At 39.5% G+C, this 22,565-nt stretch overlaps 1 protein-coding gene across 1 annotated transcript in view; it reads left to right on the forward strand.

The window, feature by feature from the left end:
* The first annotated feature begins 4,862 nt into the window (after window positions 1-4,862).
* Window positions 4,863-22,565, forward strand: part of SLC6A11 (solute carrier family 6 member 11) — a 95,644-nt gene continuing 77,941 nt past the window's right edge. Inside the window, exons 1-6 of the mRNA XM_065687004.1 lie at window positions 4,863-4,928; window positions 6,011-6,185; window positions 6,641-6,871; window positions 10,655-10,789; window positions 10,952-11,092; window positions 12,570-12,660. Of these exons, the coding sequence (XP_065543076.1) occupies window positions 6,652-6,871; window positions 10,655-10,789; window positions 10,952-11,092; window positions 12,570-12,660 (587 nt within the window). The 5' untranslated portion in view covers window positions 4,863-4,928; window positions 6,011-6,185; window positions 6,641-6,651. The remainder of the gene's footprint in view (window positions 4,929-6,010; window positions 6,186-6,640; window positions 6,872-10,654; window positions 10,790-10,951; window positions 11,093-12,569; window positions 12,661-22,565) is intronic.

A 22,565-nucleotide genomic window follows, 5' to 3' on the forward strand; every position in this document is an offset into this window, starting at 1 on the left:
ATAAAGGCAATTTAATAGATAAAGCAAAGCTGCATGTGCAAGCAAAGCAAAATAAGGAATTAATTCAGTTTCCCATTAGTGGGCAGATGTTTAGCCATTTTCAGGACAGCAGGGCTTCATCGTGTGTGACTGTTACTTGGGAATACAAATGCCATAACTAAAATCAGTGTCCTCCCTTCCTCCCTCTTCCCACCCCGTTTTATTGCTGAGTGTGATTCCGTATGGTATGGAATATCCCTTGGGTCAAGTGATCCCAGCTCTGTCCCCTCCCAAATTCCTGTATGCCCCAACATTTGTCATGTTGCTTCTAGACTCCTCACTGATGGGACAACATGACAAATAGAAAAGGCCTTGATGCTGTGTAATCAGTGCTCGGTGATCTCTAAAATATCAGTGAGTTCTCAACAGTATTTTGATCACAAATCCAAAACACAGCTCCATACCAGCTACTTTGAATAAAACGAAGTTTTGGGGAACTTCTATAGATGAACATACTAAGCTGTTGAATCAGAATGGGAGACGTTAATTTTCATCAAGAAACGTTTCTGTTCCTTGGCATTTAAAAAATATATATGAAGGGATATAATTGCAAGCTATTTACATTTCATGTTTTTTTACTGTTCTATAGTCTCTTTCCAAAGCTGAAAGCCAAGTTACATTGTATAAAATACATGGATTAACAGAGCCTCTGGATGGGCTGTTCATGCAGAAGAAGGGCAATGGCACCATTGCCTAGGGGTTAGGGGAGATGCTTCTTCCTACTGGGTTCGCTCCTTCCCACCTGAGGTGTAGAGTTGTTAGTTTCTTTAACTTTGTAAATCCTAACAGTCTCCCCGCGTTAGCCTGGAGTGTACAGTGACAAAGCAGCTCTTTACCCTACTGCCTTCTACAGCAAGGAAGAATGTTGAGGATAAGTTAAAGGACTTTAGGTGCCTGTAGAGAGCATCTATGATCTGAATTAAATTCTGCCTTTGTTTTAATATTCGCTGAGTACCTTTAATAATACAAATTCTGAAATTTTTATATAGTTGGAAATATGTCCAGAGGATTTGAACACCAGCTTTCCTCAGAGTTCATTCCTTTTCCAGATTGTAGCACTTATCAGTATGAATGTGGCATAACTGCATTGAAGACTGCAAGTTCAGTTTTCGATTTGGAAGAATGACAGACTAGTAACTGCTAGTGGTAAGATAGTTGTTATCTATACTATGTATCTAATGCTGAGGTCTTCATTTGGTATTTCTTTTATTTGGTCTCATTTGTAAGTCACATTATAACATCTTTTCATAGGTGTCTTCTCTTCTAGTACTTTTTCCTCTCTTCACAAAACTCTGCATTTTACTCTTTGTCTTGTTGGACACCTTTGGCCACATACATGTACTAAATTACTGTAGAAATGTACTTCATCTTATTCAGAAGTACAGTGCCTCCAGGTTTACAGTCAGAGGCATGAGGATGATCTTAAAGGTCTTTTCCAGCCTGGTTGATTCTGTGATTCTATAATTTATTCATAGAAATAACTTTGTGCTGCTAGTTTGTTTTCTTGCTGCTCTAAGTGATAGAAAAAGTAAAAATGTGCTTTTGTTAGCTAAGTAAATAGGTAAGACTTGACAGGACATAGAAAGGGCCTCTATTCAATTTGAATAGATGACTGATAACTCTTAGAAGTTCTGTATAAGCCTCGTGATTGAGGCTCCTTCCAAGTGCTGTTTGTCTGTTAAAAAATCATGTTTAGGAAGCTCTGAAATTAACTTTTCACAGCAGATGCCTCAGAGGTGATTCAAAGATGAAGGCATGTTAGCATGAGTCTGTACCAGAAAACCCATATTATGGAATATATCACCCTTTCCTGTTTAGAAGATAAGATAGTCTGGAAGATAAAATGCGCATAACAAAGAAAATGTGGCTCTTGGGCTGACAGCAAGGGACAAGAAAAAGCCTCCAAAGGGCAACACTAATAGATGAAAAAGTGGGTTTAATACTAACTCTAAATTCAGCATCTCAACCATTGTGAGGCATGGGCAACAAATTTGAGAGAGATTGACAGTGATAGCTGTTAAGCCTTCCTAAATAGAAGCCTAGCAGGCAGCTGTTGCTTAACTTGAAGTTGTTATCTGTGACATAAAAAAAATCCTTTCTTTTCTCCCCCCCCCACTCCCCACCACTGCAGACAACTGATTAGGCACAAACCAGACAACCTATTGCTTTTTGACTTAAGTCCAGTTTGTAATAGCACAGCTAAACGTGTCTTGCTTGTCCAACAGAATGCTTCATGCCCTTAGGCTTTTGATACAAACTATTGTGTCAGATCACTATCACTAATGAAATTCTTAATGCATTTCTTCTCTTTTGTGTAGCTGTTTACCCAACTTTGTGAAATCTTTACATGAGGCTTGTGTAGATTTTGCTTATGGCAAATCTAAACTAAAGCTTTTAGATGTACAGAGGATTGGTTTTCCCTCCTCCCTTCAATTACACTGACACAGGGTTCTATATTGTTGAAACATCACAGAAATCAACAGAGTTATTGTGGTTTAAAAGCAGAAGAAATGGAATCAAGCCCAAGCCTTTTCATTTCCTATTTCAAGCTGTATAATACGACTTTTGCTCACATTAACGACTTGCATGAACGTTGCATTGATATCTCTATTAGAAAATTAGCTCTGTTCATGGTAGCTTTAATCCTAATGAAAACTGGTTTTTTGACAGCTATTTATTGACTCTCTTTTGTTGGTTTTATTCAGGAAAAATGCAAAAATCTGAAGGCACATGTGGGCCAAAAGATTACACAGTGTAGCAGAGACCTCACTATTGTCTACTTGTAGTGTTACAGAAAATGAGGCATCCTAACAAGGATCCAAAGTGCAGGATAAGCAAAGCATCCTAAGTTCGAAGAAATGTATCCATCAAAAGCATGAGAAGCAAAATATGTGACTGTATCATGCAGTTTGGATGTTGTGGATGGGTTGGAAGCCAAAGAGTTAATCCTCCAGATGTGTTGATTATGTCTAAACACTCTGTATTTGTCTTCAAAGCATGGACCATGTAGAAGTCCCAGAACAGAATAAATGGAAAAATAGGCTGAATATGCATTCTGGCAGTAACCAAAGACATTTCAGTGTCCTGGCAGAATCCTATGGGAATGCAGCTTTTTCTTGGAGGTTCTTTTCTCAGGTTACCCTAAATATAAATTCCTCATCTTTATTAATTTTGGTTTATAATTATAAATAATGTAATCTCCAAGGCCAGGGGCTTTGGGATGGGGCTTTGAGCAACCTGATCTCATGGAAGGTGTCCCTGCCTACTGCAGGGGTTTGGAACTAGAGGATCTTTAAGGTTCCTCCCAACCCAAACCATTCCATGATTCTAACATTTGGTACTTCACAGGACCTTTCTTTGACTAGCAAAAAGTCTCATTTCCACTCCCCACTGTGTCTGCTTTCTGCACAGAGTTGTAATTATTTCCTTGGGAATGTGGAGATAAACCTGAATAAGGCAGAACTTGAATTGCTTTATTAGGTCACATCATTTTTATGTGGGACCCGAAAGGAATAGCCAGGAAACTTCTACTGAGTGCTCTAAATGCTTCTTCAGAGCTGATGCTAAACTGGGGTATGGGGTGCAGAACAGATCTACTTGGACTTAAGTAGTTTACTTGATGTGTGATGCTGCTGGCCCTTCTACATAATATTTACTAATATTTTAGTTAATTAATGAATGTTTTAGTAGTAGATACTGGTTTTACTGATAGCAGCCTTCTGATACTGGTAACAGTCAGTCTCTTGCCTTACAGTGCAGCCATGTTGCAAGGTTTCCTCTCATCCTAGTTGCCAAGTTGAGCTTTGATTGCTTTTCAGGTGCTGCTCTCCCAGCAACAATCCCAGCAGACTGAGAGAAGCAGGCGTGAATTCATGATGAGGAGCATGAGATGCACAGGTTTGTGCCTGAACTGAGATGTAACCTGTAACCTGTAATCCAGAGATTCTTTTCATTGCAATAGGCTCTATCAGCCTGTTATCAATGACTTATCAACCTATTTTAAAATTTGGGAAGTTTTCTTTTGGAAACACTGTGCTGCACTTCAGTAATTCACAAAGATTAGCAGCTAGCAATTACTTCCATAATCCTTTCAGTTGGTAGGAGGCTGCATGAAAATCAAGGGCAAGAATACAGCAGTGGATAAAATACTTGTCACCAGGAATTAATCATTTCAAATACTGAACAAATCAGCAATGATTAAATAGGTTTTGCATCTTCCAGTCATCCCACAGGTTGTTCTTTGGAGCAGGCCCCTTTGATTTGGTATCATTAGTCTGTTTGTAAGAGTCTGGTATTGAATCATCAGTCAAATGTTTACTGTCCCTTAGCTTCCCTCCAGTTTCAGAATTGCTGTCAGGAATGAAATGAGAATTCAGTTTCAGCTTTGATGTTTTAAGTGTATCCTGTGAAGCCTGCTCAACGTGGCTGGAATACAGAAAAACAATACCTGTGTCGATCCCTGCTGAAAACTAGATGAAGAAGGGGGAAATTAAAACAACAGAAAACCTTCAAAGTTGAGTTTGGTTTGTACAAAGCCAGGTTGGGAAAAATGGATCCATTCCATCCTCAGTTAATGAATGCCAGCTGCATTAAAACCAAAACAAACCACATGAAACCCACCCAGCCCCAGCTCTGGTAATGGTATTTGTGTGGAGGATACTTTTAAATAATGATTTAAACATAAAATCAGAATTCTGCACTTTTACCATGGTTTTCACAGTGGCAGTTTCTCATTTCACAATATAGGTTTGGCTACTGCTCTATATGTTGGTGTCAGGAAGAAAACTACGAGGTTTGGTGCACCTGTTTCTGTGAGATACAGTTGTCAGAGGATGGAACCACAGTAGGAGTTTCTGTGTGGAAACCTGCTGAGTCTCCATGTATATAAGGTATGGTCAGGCTCTAGATTCCAAATTCAGCTAAGGTAAAAACTGTCCATGGGCATCTTTATATTGTCTTCAGTGAGCAGTGGATAACAGTTTTCCTGGGAGTGGGAAAAATCTGTGGAGCTGGAGGGCGAAAGGGAGAGAATTGACATGAAAGAGCATGCTGTCTCCGGGACTGTTCTCTAGCACACTTAAGTGTAATCCAGGATATAAGAGGCAGCATTCAAAACACATCTCCTGTAGCTACAGAGTAAAACACTGGTGATTACAGCAGCAACCCCGAGTTTGGATCTGAGAGAAGATTTGAAGCTAGAACTCAAGCTGGGCCTTGCCATTGGACAAGGAGAAGCTGCAGGGATAAATAATGGAAGAGCTTTAGTTTGGGTTGAGAAACAGGGACTGAAAATAACTGACCTACCAAAAAAAAAAAAGGGGGGGGGGAGAGAAGGGGGAATTCAGTGAAAAACATAAATATATTTGAAATATTTAATTCAATCCAAAACAAACCAGTTTGTATTCTTTGTCCCTGTTGAGTTTGATTTTTAAGCAAAACCTGTCAGAAATGCCCATGTGGGCCGTTTCTGCATTTTCCCAGTGTAACTGGAAAATGCCTGCATTTTTTCCACGCTTCCCAAATGTTTCCCCCACGTTTTTAAATCCCTCTCCGCCTTCCCAGCTTGCAGTTAATGTCATTGTCATCCGGTTTCGACGGGTCCCCTTTTTTAAGCTGCCAGGCCCTGCCCCTGCCCGGCCCAGCCGTCCGCGGGCAGCGCCGCAGGTGCGCAGGGAGCCGCGGCCGCGGGCCTGACGCCGGCAGCGTCCTCTCGCACAGTGGGGATGCGCGGTGCTTGGCTCCGGTGGCTTTGCGCGGGGCGGGGGAGTGAGGGGCTGGGGATGCTCGGGTGGTGATGCCGGGAGAAGGAGGGAGAAGGGAGCGGGGGGGCTGGCGGGACAGCCTGAGGTGGGCGGAGGGGGGAGGCGGGTGTTATACCATCCCTCCGGGGAAGGCTGAGCATTTGCAAATTCCGGCTCCAGAGCGCGGGGTGCATCATATCATATCCTATCTTATTCCCGCCGGGTGGCAGCCGCAGAGCAGGACGAGGCTTCCCGGCTCCTGGTTATCCTAACGCCGCCAGCGCTATCCCCGCCCCGCGCCTCCCGTGCAACCGAGCGGCGGTCCGCGGAGTTCAGCGGGGAGCCGAGCTCCTAGCTAGAGACCCTGTCTCTCCCCCTGCAGCGCAGGCACAGGCAGAGCCCTGGGTGAGTAGTCCGGGAGCTCCTTTATTCCTCCAGGCAGGCCAGATACGTTCAGGCTCCGTTCTCCACATCCCTTTCGTTGGTGCCTGGAAGGTGGAGAGAGATCTGTTCTCTGGTAGGTTAGTTAAGTTGGGATCCTTGCTTGGGGAGGGATTTTTGAAAGGCTTTACTGTCTGCACATTAGACCAATATTGTACTATTAAGTTGTCTGTCTCAATTTGAATATCTTCCCTTGTACATGAGCTGCTTTGGGTGTTTTGCTGTCTTCTCCTTCCTTTTCCTTTTTTCCTTCTTTACAACTTTTCCAGCCTTACAGAGTTGCCTGTTTCACTTTCACTTGAAAATTTATGCAGCTAATAAGAAGCCAATGATATGCTAAGGAAATTCTTTAGTCATTGAAGGTTATTACTGACAAGCAATTCAATATATCTATATGTTTCTCTCTCATTCTCCCCTAGGCTGAACAGTCATGACAGCTGAAAAGACTATTCCTATAATTAATGGAAAGCCAGAAGATGCTTTGGACCCAGAAGCCTCAAGCACCAACCTCGTCCACATCAATGATAAGAAAGTTCATGAAAGAGGTCACTGGAACAATAAGGTTGAATTTGTGCTTTCTGTGGCAGGGGAGATTATTGGGTTGGGAAATGTATGGAGATTCCCATATCTTTGCTACAAGAATGGAGGAGGTAAGATGGCTTCATATGTTGATTTACAGCTTTCCATAAGCATGTGAGAAATAAATAGTTAAGAGTGTTTTACAGTGATTTTTTGCACTAAGAGAGAAGTAGTCAGGATTTTGGTGTATGTGTGGATAGGGGAGTATTAAACATCTGACAAGTAAGAAAAAGATCACTGTGTTTCTCTTTCCTTCTCTTCCCCAGCTATTGTGTGGTTTACTTGCACAAGTTGCTTTTGTATTAGTGAATTGATATTTTTTTCCTGTAAGATTTTTAATGCAGAAGAAGACAGTGTTCTGTTATAGTAGTACACTGTGGTTTCTTACGCATGTGAATACAGACCCAAGCATAGCTAAGTTTACCTGCTGTAGAAATGAATGTAGCAGTTTATTTTTCACAACAATGTACTTTGAAGAGGGTAAATATTGGGTTTGATAATGCTACAAAGGTTACTTTTTTCTTTGTCATGTGAAAATTTCTGTAACTGAGCCATACTACTGTTTCTCATTACTTCCCAAAGCACTACATGATGATAGGAGAAGATGTAAAAGGTGCCTGTTACATTAAAGAAGAGAACAAACCCTATAAAATTTAGAATCAGAATGTTATTTGAGAGAAAACAGACTTCTACAAAAGTGTAACATGTGGCGTCTATTGGTAGTAGTCAAGTATAAGCTATGTAAGATATGTGACATTTAAGAATAAGCATGTCACCTATGAGTTGCAAAGCAGTTGGGGGGAAAAAGTAAATTAAAAACGGAGTTTGGAATTTTGTGGACTGGATTCAATTTCTCCCCACTTAAAACCTTAATCAGTGTTAGCATAAGAGTATAGGCTGGGAGAAAAATGTGTTAAGTGCTGACATGCAGGGATCTATTATTTAATGGGTTTGTTTGCTAACAACGCTATGCCAAATTTCTTTCCCTTGTCCCTCGAAACCCAGGCACAGTTGTCTGAACTCAGGGCCCATTTTGTCTGCTATTTCTGTAAGTCTAATACTGCTGTGGAAGATGTGTCCATGATTGTAGCTCCTTTCTTTATAGATCTGTAACTTTTATGTGCCCATTTCTATGTATATGCCAGCTTGTCAAAATGTGAGAAGATCATTTTTAAGGCTGTAACATTAGGTAGAAAAAATTCTAATTATGTTTTGGGTGACTTGGTGAAAAACTAATTTCTTCAACACCATACTTGAATCACTACTCTGTTCTTAAAGTGTAAAATTAATGTGTGTGGTTTAATCGGTCATGTCCTGGCACCATAGGAAATTTGTCATTGACTTCAATTTTATTCAATGAGGACTTGGACTATGACCTGTGTTTTTGTAACCCTCTGGAATGCCCTGCTGAAATTAGACCAGAGTTGGACTTACTTGATGCATCAGATGTAAATACTGAAAACTACTTAGTGGTAGTAAGTGCATCCTGGTAAGATAAATGAGCTAGTTGTTTCATAACTTGCTAGATACAGAATGACTCTAGAAGCAGTAGTATGGAATATCTGATGTCTGACCTCTCTGTTGTACTACATCTAAGTCATAACATGTAGTGTAGGCGTAAGCTTCTATAATTTTAGTTTGTTCTTAGGAATATTTAGTGTGTTTTTAAAGGAAAATTATTTTCTCTGCATGTTTGGAATTAGATATTTCTTGGAATGTGATCTGTTTGCAAGCTGGAAACCTGACATCATCTTTTTTTTCTTGATGTATACCTGTTGCAGAACAACGTTAGAAAAGAGAGTCAAAGCCAATACTTTAAAGAAATTGCCATGTCAAATGTACCATGATAGTGCATTATGAGTGGGTCAAGCTGGATTTGATAGCGGCCAGCAGTTTAGCTGGCCTATAAGGATTTTGTTCAAACCATTTTCACAGTAGTTGAGATAGAGAAACCATGTTTCAGTTGCAAGGATTCCATTCTTTGGGAAAGCCACATGTGTTGCTTGAGATGCAGCTGAGATTGAATTACAGGCAGCTGCTCATGAGCAGATCTCTCTTGATGTGCTGGGTCTGAAGAAAGAAACTGCAAGCCAAAGCATCTGTATTTAGTTGCCCAATCTAAATGACTCAAGTATAACAAATGTTGCAGATGACGGGGGTGTTGTGGAATTTGGGGTTTGTGGGTTTTTTGTTGTTTGGGTTCTTTTTTAAGATAATGTATGGGTACCTATCCCATCCATTTGCCTTGTAGCTGTAGAAATTTTCCTGAAGTATAGTCAGAAACATTTTGTTTATTCTTAATATTCTGACAGATTTAGTATCAGAGACGTAGCTATTAAGGTACTGTTTATTAAATATCAATTGATTTTCAGGCCTCTCACTGAAGAGAGAAAATGCTACTATTGCTAGTGCTCTGTAGAGCTGAGGAATATATGCAGTGATGGACAGCACTGTAAACCACTTCTTCCTCGGGAAGACCACATCCACCATAGCTTTTGTATTGATACACAGTGTATCTTGTGTTGATTTGAAATGAACTGAATTATGGGATGCTTACATCATTTAACGGGAGCTTCAAGTGAAGTTCATTAGTGTTGTGGGGTTATTTGTTTGGGAGCAAGTTGAGGCCTGAATACAAGGCATTATGTATGTTGTGCTAAAGTTTATTTTCATAACTTAATTAGGCAGTTAATGTTTTGTGATTTTCTTACCATGTCAGATAAATTATTCTGTGCAGTACTTTGCTGCACTTGTCTGCCTGGTTAAACCAGTAAAACTTTCTTGGTGTAAGTAAAAATGGCAGAATCAGTTACTTTGTGCTTGCTTCTCAATACTTGTTCCCTTCTGGCCTTGTTTCAGTCTAAACCAATATAGTCACTTGCTTTTTACCTCATCCTTTAACTCATCAAAAAGTCTGTGAATGAGAAAGAAATATTCTTTATACCTTATATATTGACAGATCCTCTACAAACTAAAAAGGCTGTATTTTATTCCTCATTATTTAGGCTCAGTTCTAAATAGGATACCTAAAATCTACATCATTAGCAAGTGACATTATGCCTAACATGTATCTTCTCTCATTTTTTTTGCTTTGGCATACTTCACAGCCGTGTTTTTTAGGTGCCATACCTAATAACAGGATCAATCGTGAAATAATACAATACTTATGCTATGTGTTACTTCATATGAGAATATTTTATTATTGTTAATGAATATGACACTTTAGGATTGAATTGTACTCTTCGTTATCGATGTCTAATAGTTTACTCTCAGCAGCTGACAGAAATGTTGATGCTTTCTTATTTTACTGCAGTTTCCTATTAATCTTTCTGGCTCATAAGGCCAAGCCCTGCTTTCCTGTTCTTAGTAGTTTTAAAGTAGTTAAAGTAGTGTAAGTAGTTTTAAAATTTATTTCATCATTCCTTTTTCACGATTCTTATCATCAGGCATATCCAAATAACATACAAAGGACTTCCTGAATTTAATTTCCATAACTTTTCCTCATCCCTGCTGTCCTGAGGAAAGGAAGAGAAGGTGATGTAAGCTGACATGATGGCAGTCAGAGCAGAGCTGTGTGGCTAAGCAAGACTCTGGTCTTTTCTGTGTTTGAGAGACACGTGAGACACATATGTTCTGTACTGGGGAACTGCTGTCTGGTCTTTATTAGTCCATGACATTAGCCTGCAGGTTCACTGCTGATATTGGGGACCAGGAGTAAACACTTTGTGCACTTGAAGTATGCTGTCTGAGAGGTGGATAACAGTTGATCCTTTATTAAGAAAGTTAATTTCTCACTATGCTGTCAAGGAACTGTGTTCATTATAACAACCCACTCCCTCAATGTTTGCTTGTAGGTGCTTTCCTCATCCCATATGTGGTTTTTTTTATTTGCTGTGGAATACCAGTATTCTTCTTGGAGACAGCCTTGGGACAGTTTACTAGTGAAGGAGGTATTACATGCTGGAGAAAAGTTTGCCCTCTATTTGAAGGTAACAAACAGTTTGTGTTCTACTGCAGAAGAATGTATTGAATTTGAAGTAAAGTGAAATAAGTTGTATCAAAACTTAAGATATACTTAAAGTGATAAGCATTTGTTTTTAATTTACCTGTAAAGTAAGTTTTTCTCTTGTGTTTCACTTTTCTGTCTCTAGGCATTGGATATGCTACCCAAGTTATAGAGGCACACCTAAATGTATATTACATCATCATTTTAGCATGGGCTATCTTCTATTTGTTTAACTGCTTTACTACAGAGCTTCCTTGGGCTACCTGTGGGCATGATTGGAATACAGGTACGACCTCAGCAGAGATTATTGCTATGCAGTTACTTCCAAGTAATTGATTAATATATTAAAATGTCAGGAACAAAACTATTCTTGTAGAAAAGTCTGTGGAAATGAGCCAGTCACATCACACCGCACTATGACAACACGCATCCCGGAGTCAAGACTTATCTACATCTTTTTGGTTTAGGCCATTGTATAAGTGTTTATTCCTGCAGAATATGTTGACAGGTGGCAGAAGACAACTTTAGATTTTGTTAATTCTATAAGATATTCCAGCAAAATCCCAAGACTCTCATTTGCAATCATATCTATTCTCCTGAATGCAGTAAGTGAATTCTGCTGAAGAGCTGATGACCTGATGACAGGTTACAGTCTTGCTCTTTCACTCTAATGAAATCAGGAGGAGTTTGAATGGAGACGAAAATATTAAATGTGGAACTTTGGATTTGTTCTTTATAATGCCAGCTGTTGAGGGATAATGTCCATCAAGCTACAGTAATAATTTAGTCACATAAATAACCCTTGCTGCATGCAAAGTAGCCTCTTACTTGAAAGATGAGGTGTGTATTTGTGAGGGTTTGCAGTATAGGGCTTTGCATCTGTCTGGTCATTGGTATTTTTATCTGGAGTGCTCTACTTATTGCACATGAAGATCACAAACATCTAGGTGAGGAATACATACCAATGACCCTTATTTCCATCTTCCTGAAGTTTTTGTGTTTATTCCTTGTAGTACTATTCCATTTCAAGTCATGTATCAGTTGTACTGTCTGTCAGGAGTTTTATTTATTGGTTGTTACCGTGTTCCTTGAACACACCTAAAACTACCTGAAATCTTGCAGTTTAGGTTATTTATGTTAGAAAACTAGTCTTGGGCCCAATAGATGTGGAAGGCTTCAGTGTCAGTTTTGGCAACTCTGAAAAGGAGCTTAGCCAATGTTGATCACTGTTCAAATACTAAGTGTCAGCTCAACAATGCTGAGCTGCTTTGATCTCCTTTCTCTGTACTAGAGATAACAATAAGCCAGAGTGACTATTCAGCTGCCATGTTAAGGCAAAGTGGAAACCTGTTGCTGGTGGTTTTTCCTAAGCCAATTGTTACCTTTTGCCGTTGAACCAGCAGCAGCTGGGGTATGTTGTAATTCCCAATCAATTGCATCAGCTTCTCAAAGTATTATTCTTCTGCCTCAGATGTTTTACTGCCCCATGCCATTGGAACTGTGCCTTTGGAAAGCACTGGAGTGTGGAGAATATATCATACTGCATGGATGTTTTTTTCAGATAGGCCTGTAGCATGGTGGTCAAAATCCAGTGTGGCAGAAGTAGCAGCTATGGCATTTTAGTGTCCCTAGAAATCCTTTAACCACTTACAGAAAATGTATTATAAAATGATGACTTTAAAGGATGCATAAATTAGCAGATGCACAAGAAGAAATGTACTTACATGTCAATATAGCAAACTTGTTTTTTTGTTCTTTTATAGAAAACTGTGTGGAATTCCAAAAACTTAACATGAGCAACTGCAGTCAATTCTCCTTACAAAATGCCACTTCACCAGTGATGGAATTCTGGGAGTAAGTGCACATCAACTTTATGTTTGATCAGAATCTTCGTTATCTTCTGATATTTTAATCATTTACACAAAATTAAATACCTTCTAACCCTGTAACAATAATGTGAGTGCAGCTGGAAATTTTCTCATACAGGCGAAGAGAGTCAGGATGAGAGTTTAACTTCTTTTTTTAGAGGATACAAGGAAAAGAATTCCATATCCTGAAAGAACATAGAACAAAGTGTGCCACTTGCTTGGGAGCTTGGCTCCTGCTGCTGGAGGAAAGAACCTCAAACCCATACTAATGAGGAGGCAGAGGTGAAAGAAAGGATGATTTTAAATATTTCTTGGTTGGTTGGTTGGTTTGTTTGTTTCCCCAGGATGTTTCTTCTCTCAAGAGTCTGAGAGCTGCATCTTCATCTTTGTTTAAGCTAACTAATATTTTGGCTTCTGTATCTCATTTTTTAAAGTTAGTGTTAGTTATGCAGCTAGAATAATGGGGAGTTTAACTCTCTTGTGTCTCCTTGGTACTGATTTCTAGTAATAGAAGAGAATTATGTCTTTACAAAGCATGATCTGCTTTTATTATGACATGTATTTCTTCTTACCATAAATGCTTAGTTATTTAATACTAAGTCATCTCATAATTTTAAGTGTGTTAAAAATTTCTGATTTACTAAAATTTCTTGATGGCCAGTTCTAATCTCATTAATTTTATTATTAAGATAAGGCCTTATTTTGAGGCTGTACATTCAGAGCTCTCTTTTATGTTCAGGACAGCAACAGCTACATTTTGAAAGGACCATAAATTAAAACTATCCTTGAAGGGAGAACTCCACATTGACGTAATTTTCTTGAACATTAGTATAAGCTATTGTCCTTATCTCTGAACCACTATGTCTTGCTAGAGTAGTTACCTTCATCTTCATGGGTGGTAGTTGTTGCTTCAGTAAACAATTCTATTTTATTTTAAAATAAAAAAGAACAAACCAAATTAAACCTGAAGAAGGCATGAAAATACATACGTTCTCTGCTTAAAATTGTCAGTGATGTTGCATGGCTTCCAAATTTAAAATAAACATGACAAACTAGTTTACAAGTGAAAGAAAGAGCTTTATGAAAGATCAGAGCTAATTTTGTATTGAAATAACTTGGATGAACGGAAGTTTATAATTAAGGTGTAATATATCAGACATAAATGCTCAGTAGAGGTCTTTGTGTGTAAATGTGTAGTGTAGATCACAGAGGATTGAAGCAAATACATTACTAGACTACTTAATTTATCTGGCAAATCATCTTACAGTATGTAGATGAGTGTTACCAGAAATGCTATTTTGCTTAGCCAGAGGTCTTTTTCACATGATTTTGCTTTACTCCTTTATAAGTCCTGGCATAAGGAACCATAAATTTGAGAGACTCTTTTTGAAACAAATAGTAAAAGGAAAGTTGATGAAGTAGACTGTACAGAGCAGATGCTTGTTGCTATTTTCAGAGCTCATTTGGATAGTGTGTGAGAATCCTCATTGCTGCAATAACCAATCACAGGACTGAATCTATTTGCATAACCAGGTTCCTTACAATGCCTTAAGTTGATGTCTGTGAAGGGAAGGCAGAGTCTCTAGGTTTCTTCTGAAAAAACACACCATTCACAACTTTCACACTTTGCTCTCTGCCATGTCAAGCCTGCAATTGAAATTCCTCTAAGTTGTGGCCACATAAAGCCAATTTATTGTGTAAAGGGTCTGCTGAGGGGAAGAACAGTTTGGAGGTTGGGTTTTTTCTTTTTTTGTCTTTCTGTTACCATTTGCTCTTGAGATAATCTGTGAATTAGAGTGGTAATTATTGTGAATAGGGATCCTATTTGTTTGCTGCATGTGATCTCATTGACATTAGAACTGTCTTTACCCCTATTTAACTGGTTACTACTAGGTTTTTTCCATCATCTGGGCTTGAAGGCTCAACCCTTTGTGACTGGAAGCAAATCCAAATCCTCAGCTAATTTGAGGATTGCAAATAAAGACTTCAACCTCTCTGCTGAAATATTTCTAGTGCTTGCTTCTGTGGCCTTGGCTACTTCTAAAGCTATTCCTGAAGTCAAACAGCAACTCACCCAAGTGCAGTGATGACTAAGAGAGAGGATCCCTTGCAGTACTATGAAGCTTTTCTGGCGAGGAGACTATGTAGTTACCCTTCCTCAGGTCTGTACAGAGGATACTGTTTCCTTGCTTACCAGCAAGCAGGTATAGACTCACTTAGTCTGGTAATTCAGCATTCTTTAACAGCTTTAATAGCTGGGTCGCGCAGAGGGCCTATTTATTATTTAGGAAGGCCTATTTATTGTTTTGGATGGAATTTTGTTTGTTAAAAATAAGTGAAAAAGACTTCTTTCTATTAAGTACTGCAGTAGGTCCTAGGTGCTTTCTTAGGTACACTCAGAAGAATCTCATTCTACATGCCAGGATCTCAAAACTTAAAGTATTTTAGTGAGCCTGTAGCTGATAGCTACTTATCTGTAGCTACACAGTGAAAATGGTGTGATCCTGCTGGAGCAGCAGTAGGCAAAATCTGTGAGTTTGGACTCTCTTTACTTGTTTTCCTGCTTAGAAGTGTCTATTCCTGTTGATGTTTTAAGGTTTCATTTAAATTAGCAGGCTTGCTGCTGACTACAGATATCACTGTTGACACCTCTCTGAAAAATCAGGAGATTAAAGGATTTCTTACCTTACTTAAAAAGACCTTGCAAGCTATAGCCGTGAGAAGTTTCACATTCCATCTGGTGTACAGGGCTTTTTAAGGTAAGCAGCAAAATCAATCAAAATCCACTCTTTATTCTTCAAACACTCCAATGCTATGTTCCAATGAAAGACTTCAATTTTCATTTTATACTGGTGCCCAGCATTCAGCGACTGTACAGTTAACCACCATTCATGGCATTTCTCTTATCTTAATCATATAGCTTCAGGGGTTTCTAAGAAAAAATAATAATCAGAATGTCAAGGTACAGTACATGGAATTTTTAGTGTCCATGCTTTGAACAGTTAATAGTGGTAGCAGCAGTAATAAGTGAGGCATTGATAATTTTGGATATGTTGAAGCAGTCCCATGAAAGAGAGCTGTGGCCATGGATAAGCCTGTGAAAGCACAGAGAGGATAAGATACTCTATTCTGTTGTTCTGCATGCTTTTCTAGGAGAGGAAATTGTCTGGCAGGTAGAGGGGACAGCTCTTTTGGCTGCTACTCCAATTTGTCACTAGGGTCAGGAATTTGAGGTTTTTAGTGCCTGGGAAGGGAGTTGGACAGACAGTGGACTCATGGTTTTGTGGTTGATTCCACCTCAATAGTTTCTTATTGGCTGTATAACAACAACGTAGTCCTCTGTTAAAGAAAGTCTAGTTGTTGGCCTGTCATTCTGCAGACAGGGTGACACATCTTTAGCATTTCCAAGTAAAGCCTAGTGAGAAAAAACATTATTTTGTCTAGAGAAAAGAAAAGGGGCCGTTCTCAGCAAAAAGGGAAAGGCACAAACCCTTCCCTCACAAAGTCAAAAAGTTGTTCCTGTTTCATTCAGGCTGCAAATGACTGCAAGAGTCACATTGTGGTTAATCCCCACTACCCTATGAAAAGTCATTAGCAAGTTGTGCCTGATCCTGTGGTGCTCAGTAGCCAGAGACCTTCAGCACCTCTCAGAACTAGGCCCTTTGTGCATCTCTTGTAGAACACTGAGTTGTGCCAGACTTGCTTGTTTCTGTTCAGTTCATAAGAGGCCATGTGAAAACTGCTTTTTGTTTGGGGTCATGCGAGCCCTTCATCTGATTTTGCCTCAATACCAGTGACTTTGCCTGGATTTGGTTGAAAGAAGTAAATGGGATAGGTGTCAAAATGCTAAGCCTGTTTCTTAAAACTGAGGGATTAATGTTACCCTAAACCAGGCAGATGAACTTCCATGTGTTTTGATTTTTGTCTTGAACGTACATAACATTGTTCATAACATTTTTACTATGGACAAAATACAAACTTGAAGGTTGCCAAGTAAAGTATTTGGATATTAGGAAAGACTAGAAATAAGGTGCAATTTAAGTTCATCTCTTTCATGAATATGACCATCTGAAGAACTGCCTCATACTTTTTAGTAGATCTTACTGGAGGATGGATAGGGAACAAAATCTGTGCAGCTTTCACTATTTTGTTGTTCTTCTCTTTGTTAATTTTTGTATGTTTTGTATTCGCATCACTATTAGGTTCCTGCTCTGCTGACAGAGTTATTAATTTAATCAAGGCTTCCTGGGGTGCTCATGGTGCCGGTGGCTTCACAATCATAACTTTCTTGATTATGTACATGTTCATTTATCTCTACAAAATCTTGATAAGGTCAGATTATTCCCATTTTACAGAAGGGGATCTGAACTGGAGAGAGAGAGAGTGTAAAGTGCCAAGTATGAGAAGCCCAAGACAATTTTTCATACTATTTAGCATTAGGGTTGTGCAATTATTTATTATTAATTTCAATAAAGAAACAAGAAAATGTATGCAAGTCAACTTTGTCCAGAGATACAGATCCAAAAAGTTTGTTAACTCAAGACACCATAACTTCTGTTTGCAATGGGGTCATTGCTATTTGACACTGTAAGTTGTACACTTGCATGAAACTTTAAGGGGGATTTTTACTTTTTATCATCTTTGCTCTAATGACTCAGTCTCTTTTCATTCCATTTTGCTTGCAAGAAGTGGCATACGTATGTTCCACTCCCTTGAATGTGTTCTGGATGGGGTCTGAATTTTAGCATCTTCACTTGAACGTGCTCTGCTTTGTACAAAAGTCAAATATTGATGGAGTACAGACTGGCATGCTGAAGTCTTGCTTCTCAGGTGGTTGCCTTGGCCAGAAGCTTACAGGATCATTTTTCTGCTATCTTGGTACTTACTTAGTTGCTTTAGGTCAAAGTGTATACTTCAGGACAAGGAAGATTGAGGGAGACTATTCTGCTACTTTACAGGTTAATAGTGAGAACATCCAGTTTGGGTCTTCGTGCCAATAAATATTTGATTGTTTATACATAGTACTAACAGGAGAAAGTGAAAGCTTCGTCTGAATTCATCTACTGCAGAATAGCAGGAAGCTTGGCAGCCAGGGAGTTTTTTTGGTAGAAAGCCTTATAAGCTTTATCAGGTGAAAGAGGGCTATGAATACGGGTTTCCAGCATGATGAGTGAGATTTTGATTGATTGCTCCCTATCCTAGCCTCTTTGTTTATGCAAATTTGCTCTTCATCCCCCATGTTTCTGATCTCAGTTCTGGACACTTTGAAAAGTCTCTTCAGAGGAAATCAAAATCTTAACATGCTTCTGGGACACTGTGAACCTACCTCAGTTTTTACCTTAATTCCTCAGTTGACTTGTTACTCCAGGGTATATGCTGGTGCCTGCCTGGCATCCCCACCACAACCACCCAGTTTCGCTTCCTTCCCTAGGATTGCCTCTAATCCTGCCATTCCCACATGCTTTTCCCACTGCTGTCTCTTCAACTGCTTTGTCTCTTTTCCTAGGAAGTTCAAATTGGTCTCTGACTTGTCTCTAAATCAGGTGTATTACTGCTTCCCACCTCCAGCCTGCTAGTCCCAGTCATTTCCTCCAGTGTCATCCACTCTCCAAATGTGCATCTAGGCTCAGATGGCCGCTCCATAGTCTTCAGTCTTAACTTCCTAAACATTTTTCATCTTCTGAAATCCATTGGCCAGCAAAATGCAGAGTGCCCTTCCTTCTGCTTATTGCTTCATTCCTGTCCCCATGCCTGCATATTAGTGTGAGAAAGACTGGCCTCCTTGGCAAGTCTCAGCTCAGTTTAAGATCAAGTCTCCCTAACTCCCAGGCCTCCAGGTGGTTTGTTTACTCATGATGTTCTGCAACTTGTGCAAAGCTATTATGCAGCATTAGAGCATTTTTGAAGGAGAAATCTAGGGCGACTGATCTCTTGGGGCCTAAGGATACTGAGAGGGACTCTTCGTCAGGGACTGTAGCAATAGAGCAAGGGGTGATGGGTTCAAACTGAAACAGGGGAAGTTTCAGGTTAGATATAAGAAAGAAGTGAGGGTGGTGAGGCACTGAAACAGGTTGCCCAAAGAAATGGTAAATGCCCCATCCCTGACAGTGTTCAAGGCCAGGTTGGACAGAGCCTTGGGCAACCTGATCTAGTGTGAGGCATGCCTGCCCATGGGACAGGGTTGGATCTTAAGGTCCTTTCCAAACCTAACTATTCTACGATTCTATTCTGAAACCTGTTGGCAGTATGTGCTTTTCTTTTTTAATTTAATGCTAAGGCTGTCAGTTTATCACAACAAATATTTTTTCCTATGCCTGTGTTTTAGGTGCAGCCACAAACTGTGATTAACATTTTTAAGCTGATTATTGTAAAAACCTTTGATTCAACAGTAGGAGTCTGAATAAACATAATTTATATCCAAAGCCAAGATTTTGTAATGAAAAGCTTTAAATAATAAGAACTTAGTGTTATGAGATGCTCCTTTATGTTTTGGAAAAGTAACTTTAAAGTGTTATAAACTCCTTTTCAGTAGTTGTACGTACTTAAAGGAATAGTAAACTTTTCTTTGATTGTGATAGTACCATGAACAAATCGTATCTTTTATTTTTCTACTGATTTAGAATGATGCCATTATTTCAGATATAGTTTATAAATCATTCATTTCACTATTTAGTACTTAAAATATCTTTGGAAATTTGTAGCATTTGGTTTGTTCTTATGATAAAATACGGAAAAGTTTTGCCCTGCAGTCTTGGCAAAAACAGAATTTGTGGTTTATAGCAAAGATCATACATGAGCTAGTTAAATACCCTGTAATTACACAACTGTCAATGTTCTAGCAATAATAATATTACCTACAAATGGTAGCACAGGATCTGAGTGACGTGCTTAAAAAGCAGAGATGTTTAGAAGCTGTTGCTCAGGTATCCAGTTTTGCTGAGGAATGCTGATTTTTCTTTAAGAATCAGTAACTTTCAGGGCTTTTTCATTACTGTTGTTAATGTAGGAGTCTGTGTTTAAAGACACATGTATCTATACATGCATATCTACGTGTGCCCTTTTTGATATTGTAGAAGAAGAAATATTGGAGAGAAGCACAGTTTGCAGGGAAATTAAAAAAGGGAAAAGAAGGGGACAGAAGATCTAAAATACCAAAACCTTAGTTGTGCTGTGACAAGCTTGGCCAAATCAGGCAATTGCAGAACATGCCATGCTTTTTCTGGCTTCACCAGGGTTTTTCTTGGTTTCTCACTGATTTTGTTGTTGCTGTTACTTCTATGGGAGAAGACCTCTACTGAAAGGCTTCCTTCCAGTTATGCCTGGCTTTGTGCAAATACAAAGGTGAGCTCATCCCCTTCTCTAAGACTTAGCACATACAACCTCCTACACCTGTACCTAGGCAAACCTTTAATCTCCTAGAAAACTGAAAGTGAGATATGCTTGGTGACTATTGCTGCCTGAAACCAATTAGTTCCCTTCCGTTGCTTCCCTTAAGTAGAGCAGTGTTCCATTCATGTTTTACAAGGCTACCCACTCCAGTAAGGATTTTCTCCACCAGTTTACCATAGGAATTGGATCTGCAAGACTAGATATGCAGCAAATAGCATGTAACTCTTCCAAGACACATTTTTCAGTGCCTCTGGAATCCTTTAAGTATGCATGTGGCTTTGTAAATAACAGACTGTCCTTTGCAACTGCCCAAGAATGTGTCCATTGCATTTGCTCACTGTCTTGAAATGAAGAATCTTAAGGACTCATTGCAAGGGGTTTTAGAGATACCCAAGTAACTGAAAACGACATCAAACAGCAGTTCCATCGATCTGCTTGTTGGTTATCTCAGCATGATTACTGAGCAGAGCAAATAGTTCCATGCAATTAAGCAAGCCTGCATCTATTTTTGGCTCTTGAAAAACTTATCACCACAAAGAGGGGGTAAAAAAAATAAATAAATGTTTAGACTCTTTTCTTAAGAGTATTTCCCAAGTGTGCCCTTGTAGATCCAGGGTATTAGCAGAAAGGGTGCCTGCCTGGGTTTGTTTAGTCAAGTTAAATGTGCAAAGGAGAGATGTTCTTGCTGTGCCAAAAAATATAGTGAACACAGACTGGGGGGTGGGGAGAAGATGGGTGCAAATCTGAGCAGCTTTTTGGTAAATGTATCACTTTATTCCTCTATATGCATATATGGCAGCAAGGAAATTGATTTGCAGCGTCAGGAGGACTTCCTGAGGAGATTCATTGACTGTTGCTATGGAATTTCTATAAACGTTACCAAATATCAATAGGTGCAGGCCTTGAAACAGTGCAGCAGGAAGTTGTCCTCTGTGGAAAGGAAAATGACCCAAAGGCCCTTCAACAGCTATTTTTTAAAGAATTCAACTCTGCTGACTCTTGGTTTTGGCTTACAAATGAAAAACTTTTTATTTACTCTTTTTAATTCACTTGAACTTAAGGATCATACTGGTAGCTGCAAATACTACAGGAGATTGGTATTTTAGGAATCACTGAATCATAGAATAGTTAGGGTTGGAAAGGACCTTAAAATCATCCAGTTCCACCCCCCTGCCATGGGCAGGAATGCCTCACACTAGACCATGTCACCCAAGACTCTGTCCAACCTGGCCTTGAACACTGCCAGGAATGAAGCGTTCACCACTTCTCTGGGCAGTCTGTGCCAGCGCCTCACCACTCTCACAGTAAAGAACTTCTTCCTTGTATCTAACCTGAACTCCCCCTGTTTCCATTTGAACCCATCGCCCCTTGTCCTATCGCTACAGTCCCTGATGAAGAGTCTCTCTCCAGCATCCTTGTAGGCTCCCTTCAGGTGCTGGAAGCTGCTCTGTGGTCTCCACACAGCTTCACTTCTCCAGGCTGAGCAGTCCCAGCTTTCTCAGCCTCCACTTGTTACCAGTCTCCAGATGGATATTGAGCCATTGACCACAACTCTTCACGTGCAGCCATCCAGCCGGTTCTTTATTCACCAGATGTCAGTCCGTCAAATTGATGTCTGTCCAGTTTAGCAACAAGGAAGTCCCAGTAGATGTAAATGTGGACAAAGGACTTGTGACCTCCTGAAAGAGCTGCAAACGTACAGGAGCCTTTTTATTCTTTACTGCCATGTGTCCCTGCTCCTTTGTAGTTTCACTTCTTAGGGTTTTTTTTTTGTATCTACAATTTAGTACAGGGCCAGTGAGTATGACAAATGTGTTGAAAGGTAATTTGTTTTTGGGGATGCAGTCAGGTAATTGTTTTATATTGCCCTGTCCTGTGTGGAAGAGTTAAGAGCTTAGCATCACTCATTTGCTACATGAGTTTGTAGCCAAGAGCTCACTATGGACTATTTTACCATATCACAGAAGAGTTCATAATCTTTTGTGGTCTGCAGTTCTCATTTTATGAATATTTAATTAAGGGTGAACAACCAAGTTCAAGTCCACAGACTAAAAGGCTGAAGGGAAAGTCAGATTGACTTACATTTCTTCTAGGTGCTTTCAGTTTACAGCTGCTGCCATTTGCTAAACTAATCTCTGTCCCTCAGAAGGTGAATAAAAAGGAGAATTTTGTCACTGCGTGATTTCTTCAGATCCGAGCAGGGGTGAAACTGCAAAAAGACTAAAGGAACTGTTGGATATATTCAGCCAGTAGCAAGAAACTGTAGAGCAGAGGTGAGTGGAACAGTACAAAAAAGTTATTTGACAGGATTAAACTCTCAGACTTGGTTGAGAAGTTGCCATGACTTCAGTGAAAGAGGTTGAAGGAAAGTAGGTCAGGAAAGCCTAGAGGAGAAGTGAGGTATTCTGTGTTTATCCATTACTGTCTCAAATACAAACACATACATAGAAAAATGAAAAAAGCAATATATGTCTATAATCAGCAGCTGCTAAGCAATGTTAT

The sequence above is a fragment of the Lathamus discolor genome, chromosome 7, assembly GCF_037157495.1.
Source record: "Lathamus discolor isolate bLatDis1 chromosome 7, bLatDis1.hap1, whole genome shotgun sequence".
Taxonomy (NCBI): Eukaryota; Metazoa; Chordata; class Aves; order Psittaciformes; family Psittacidae; genus Lathamus; species Lathamus discolor.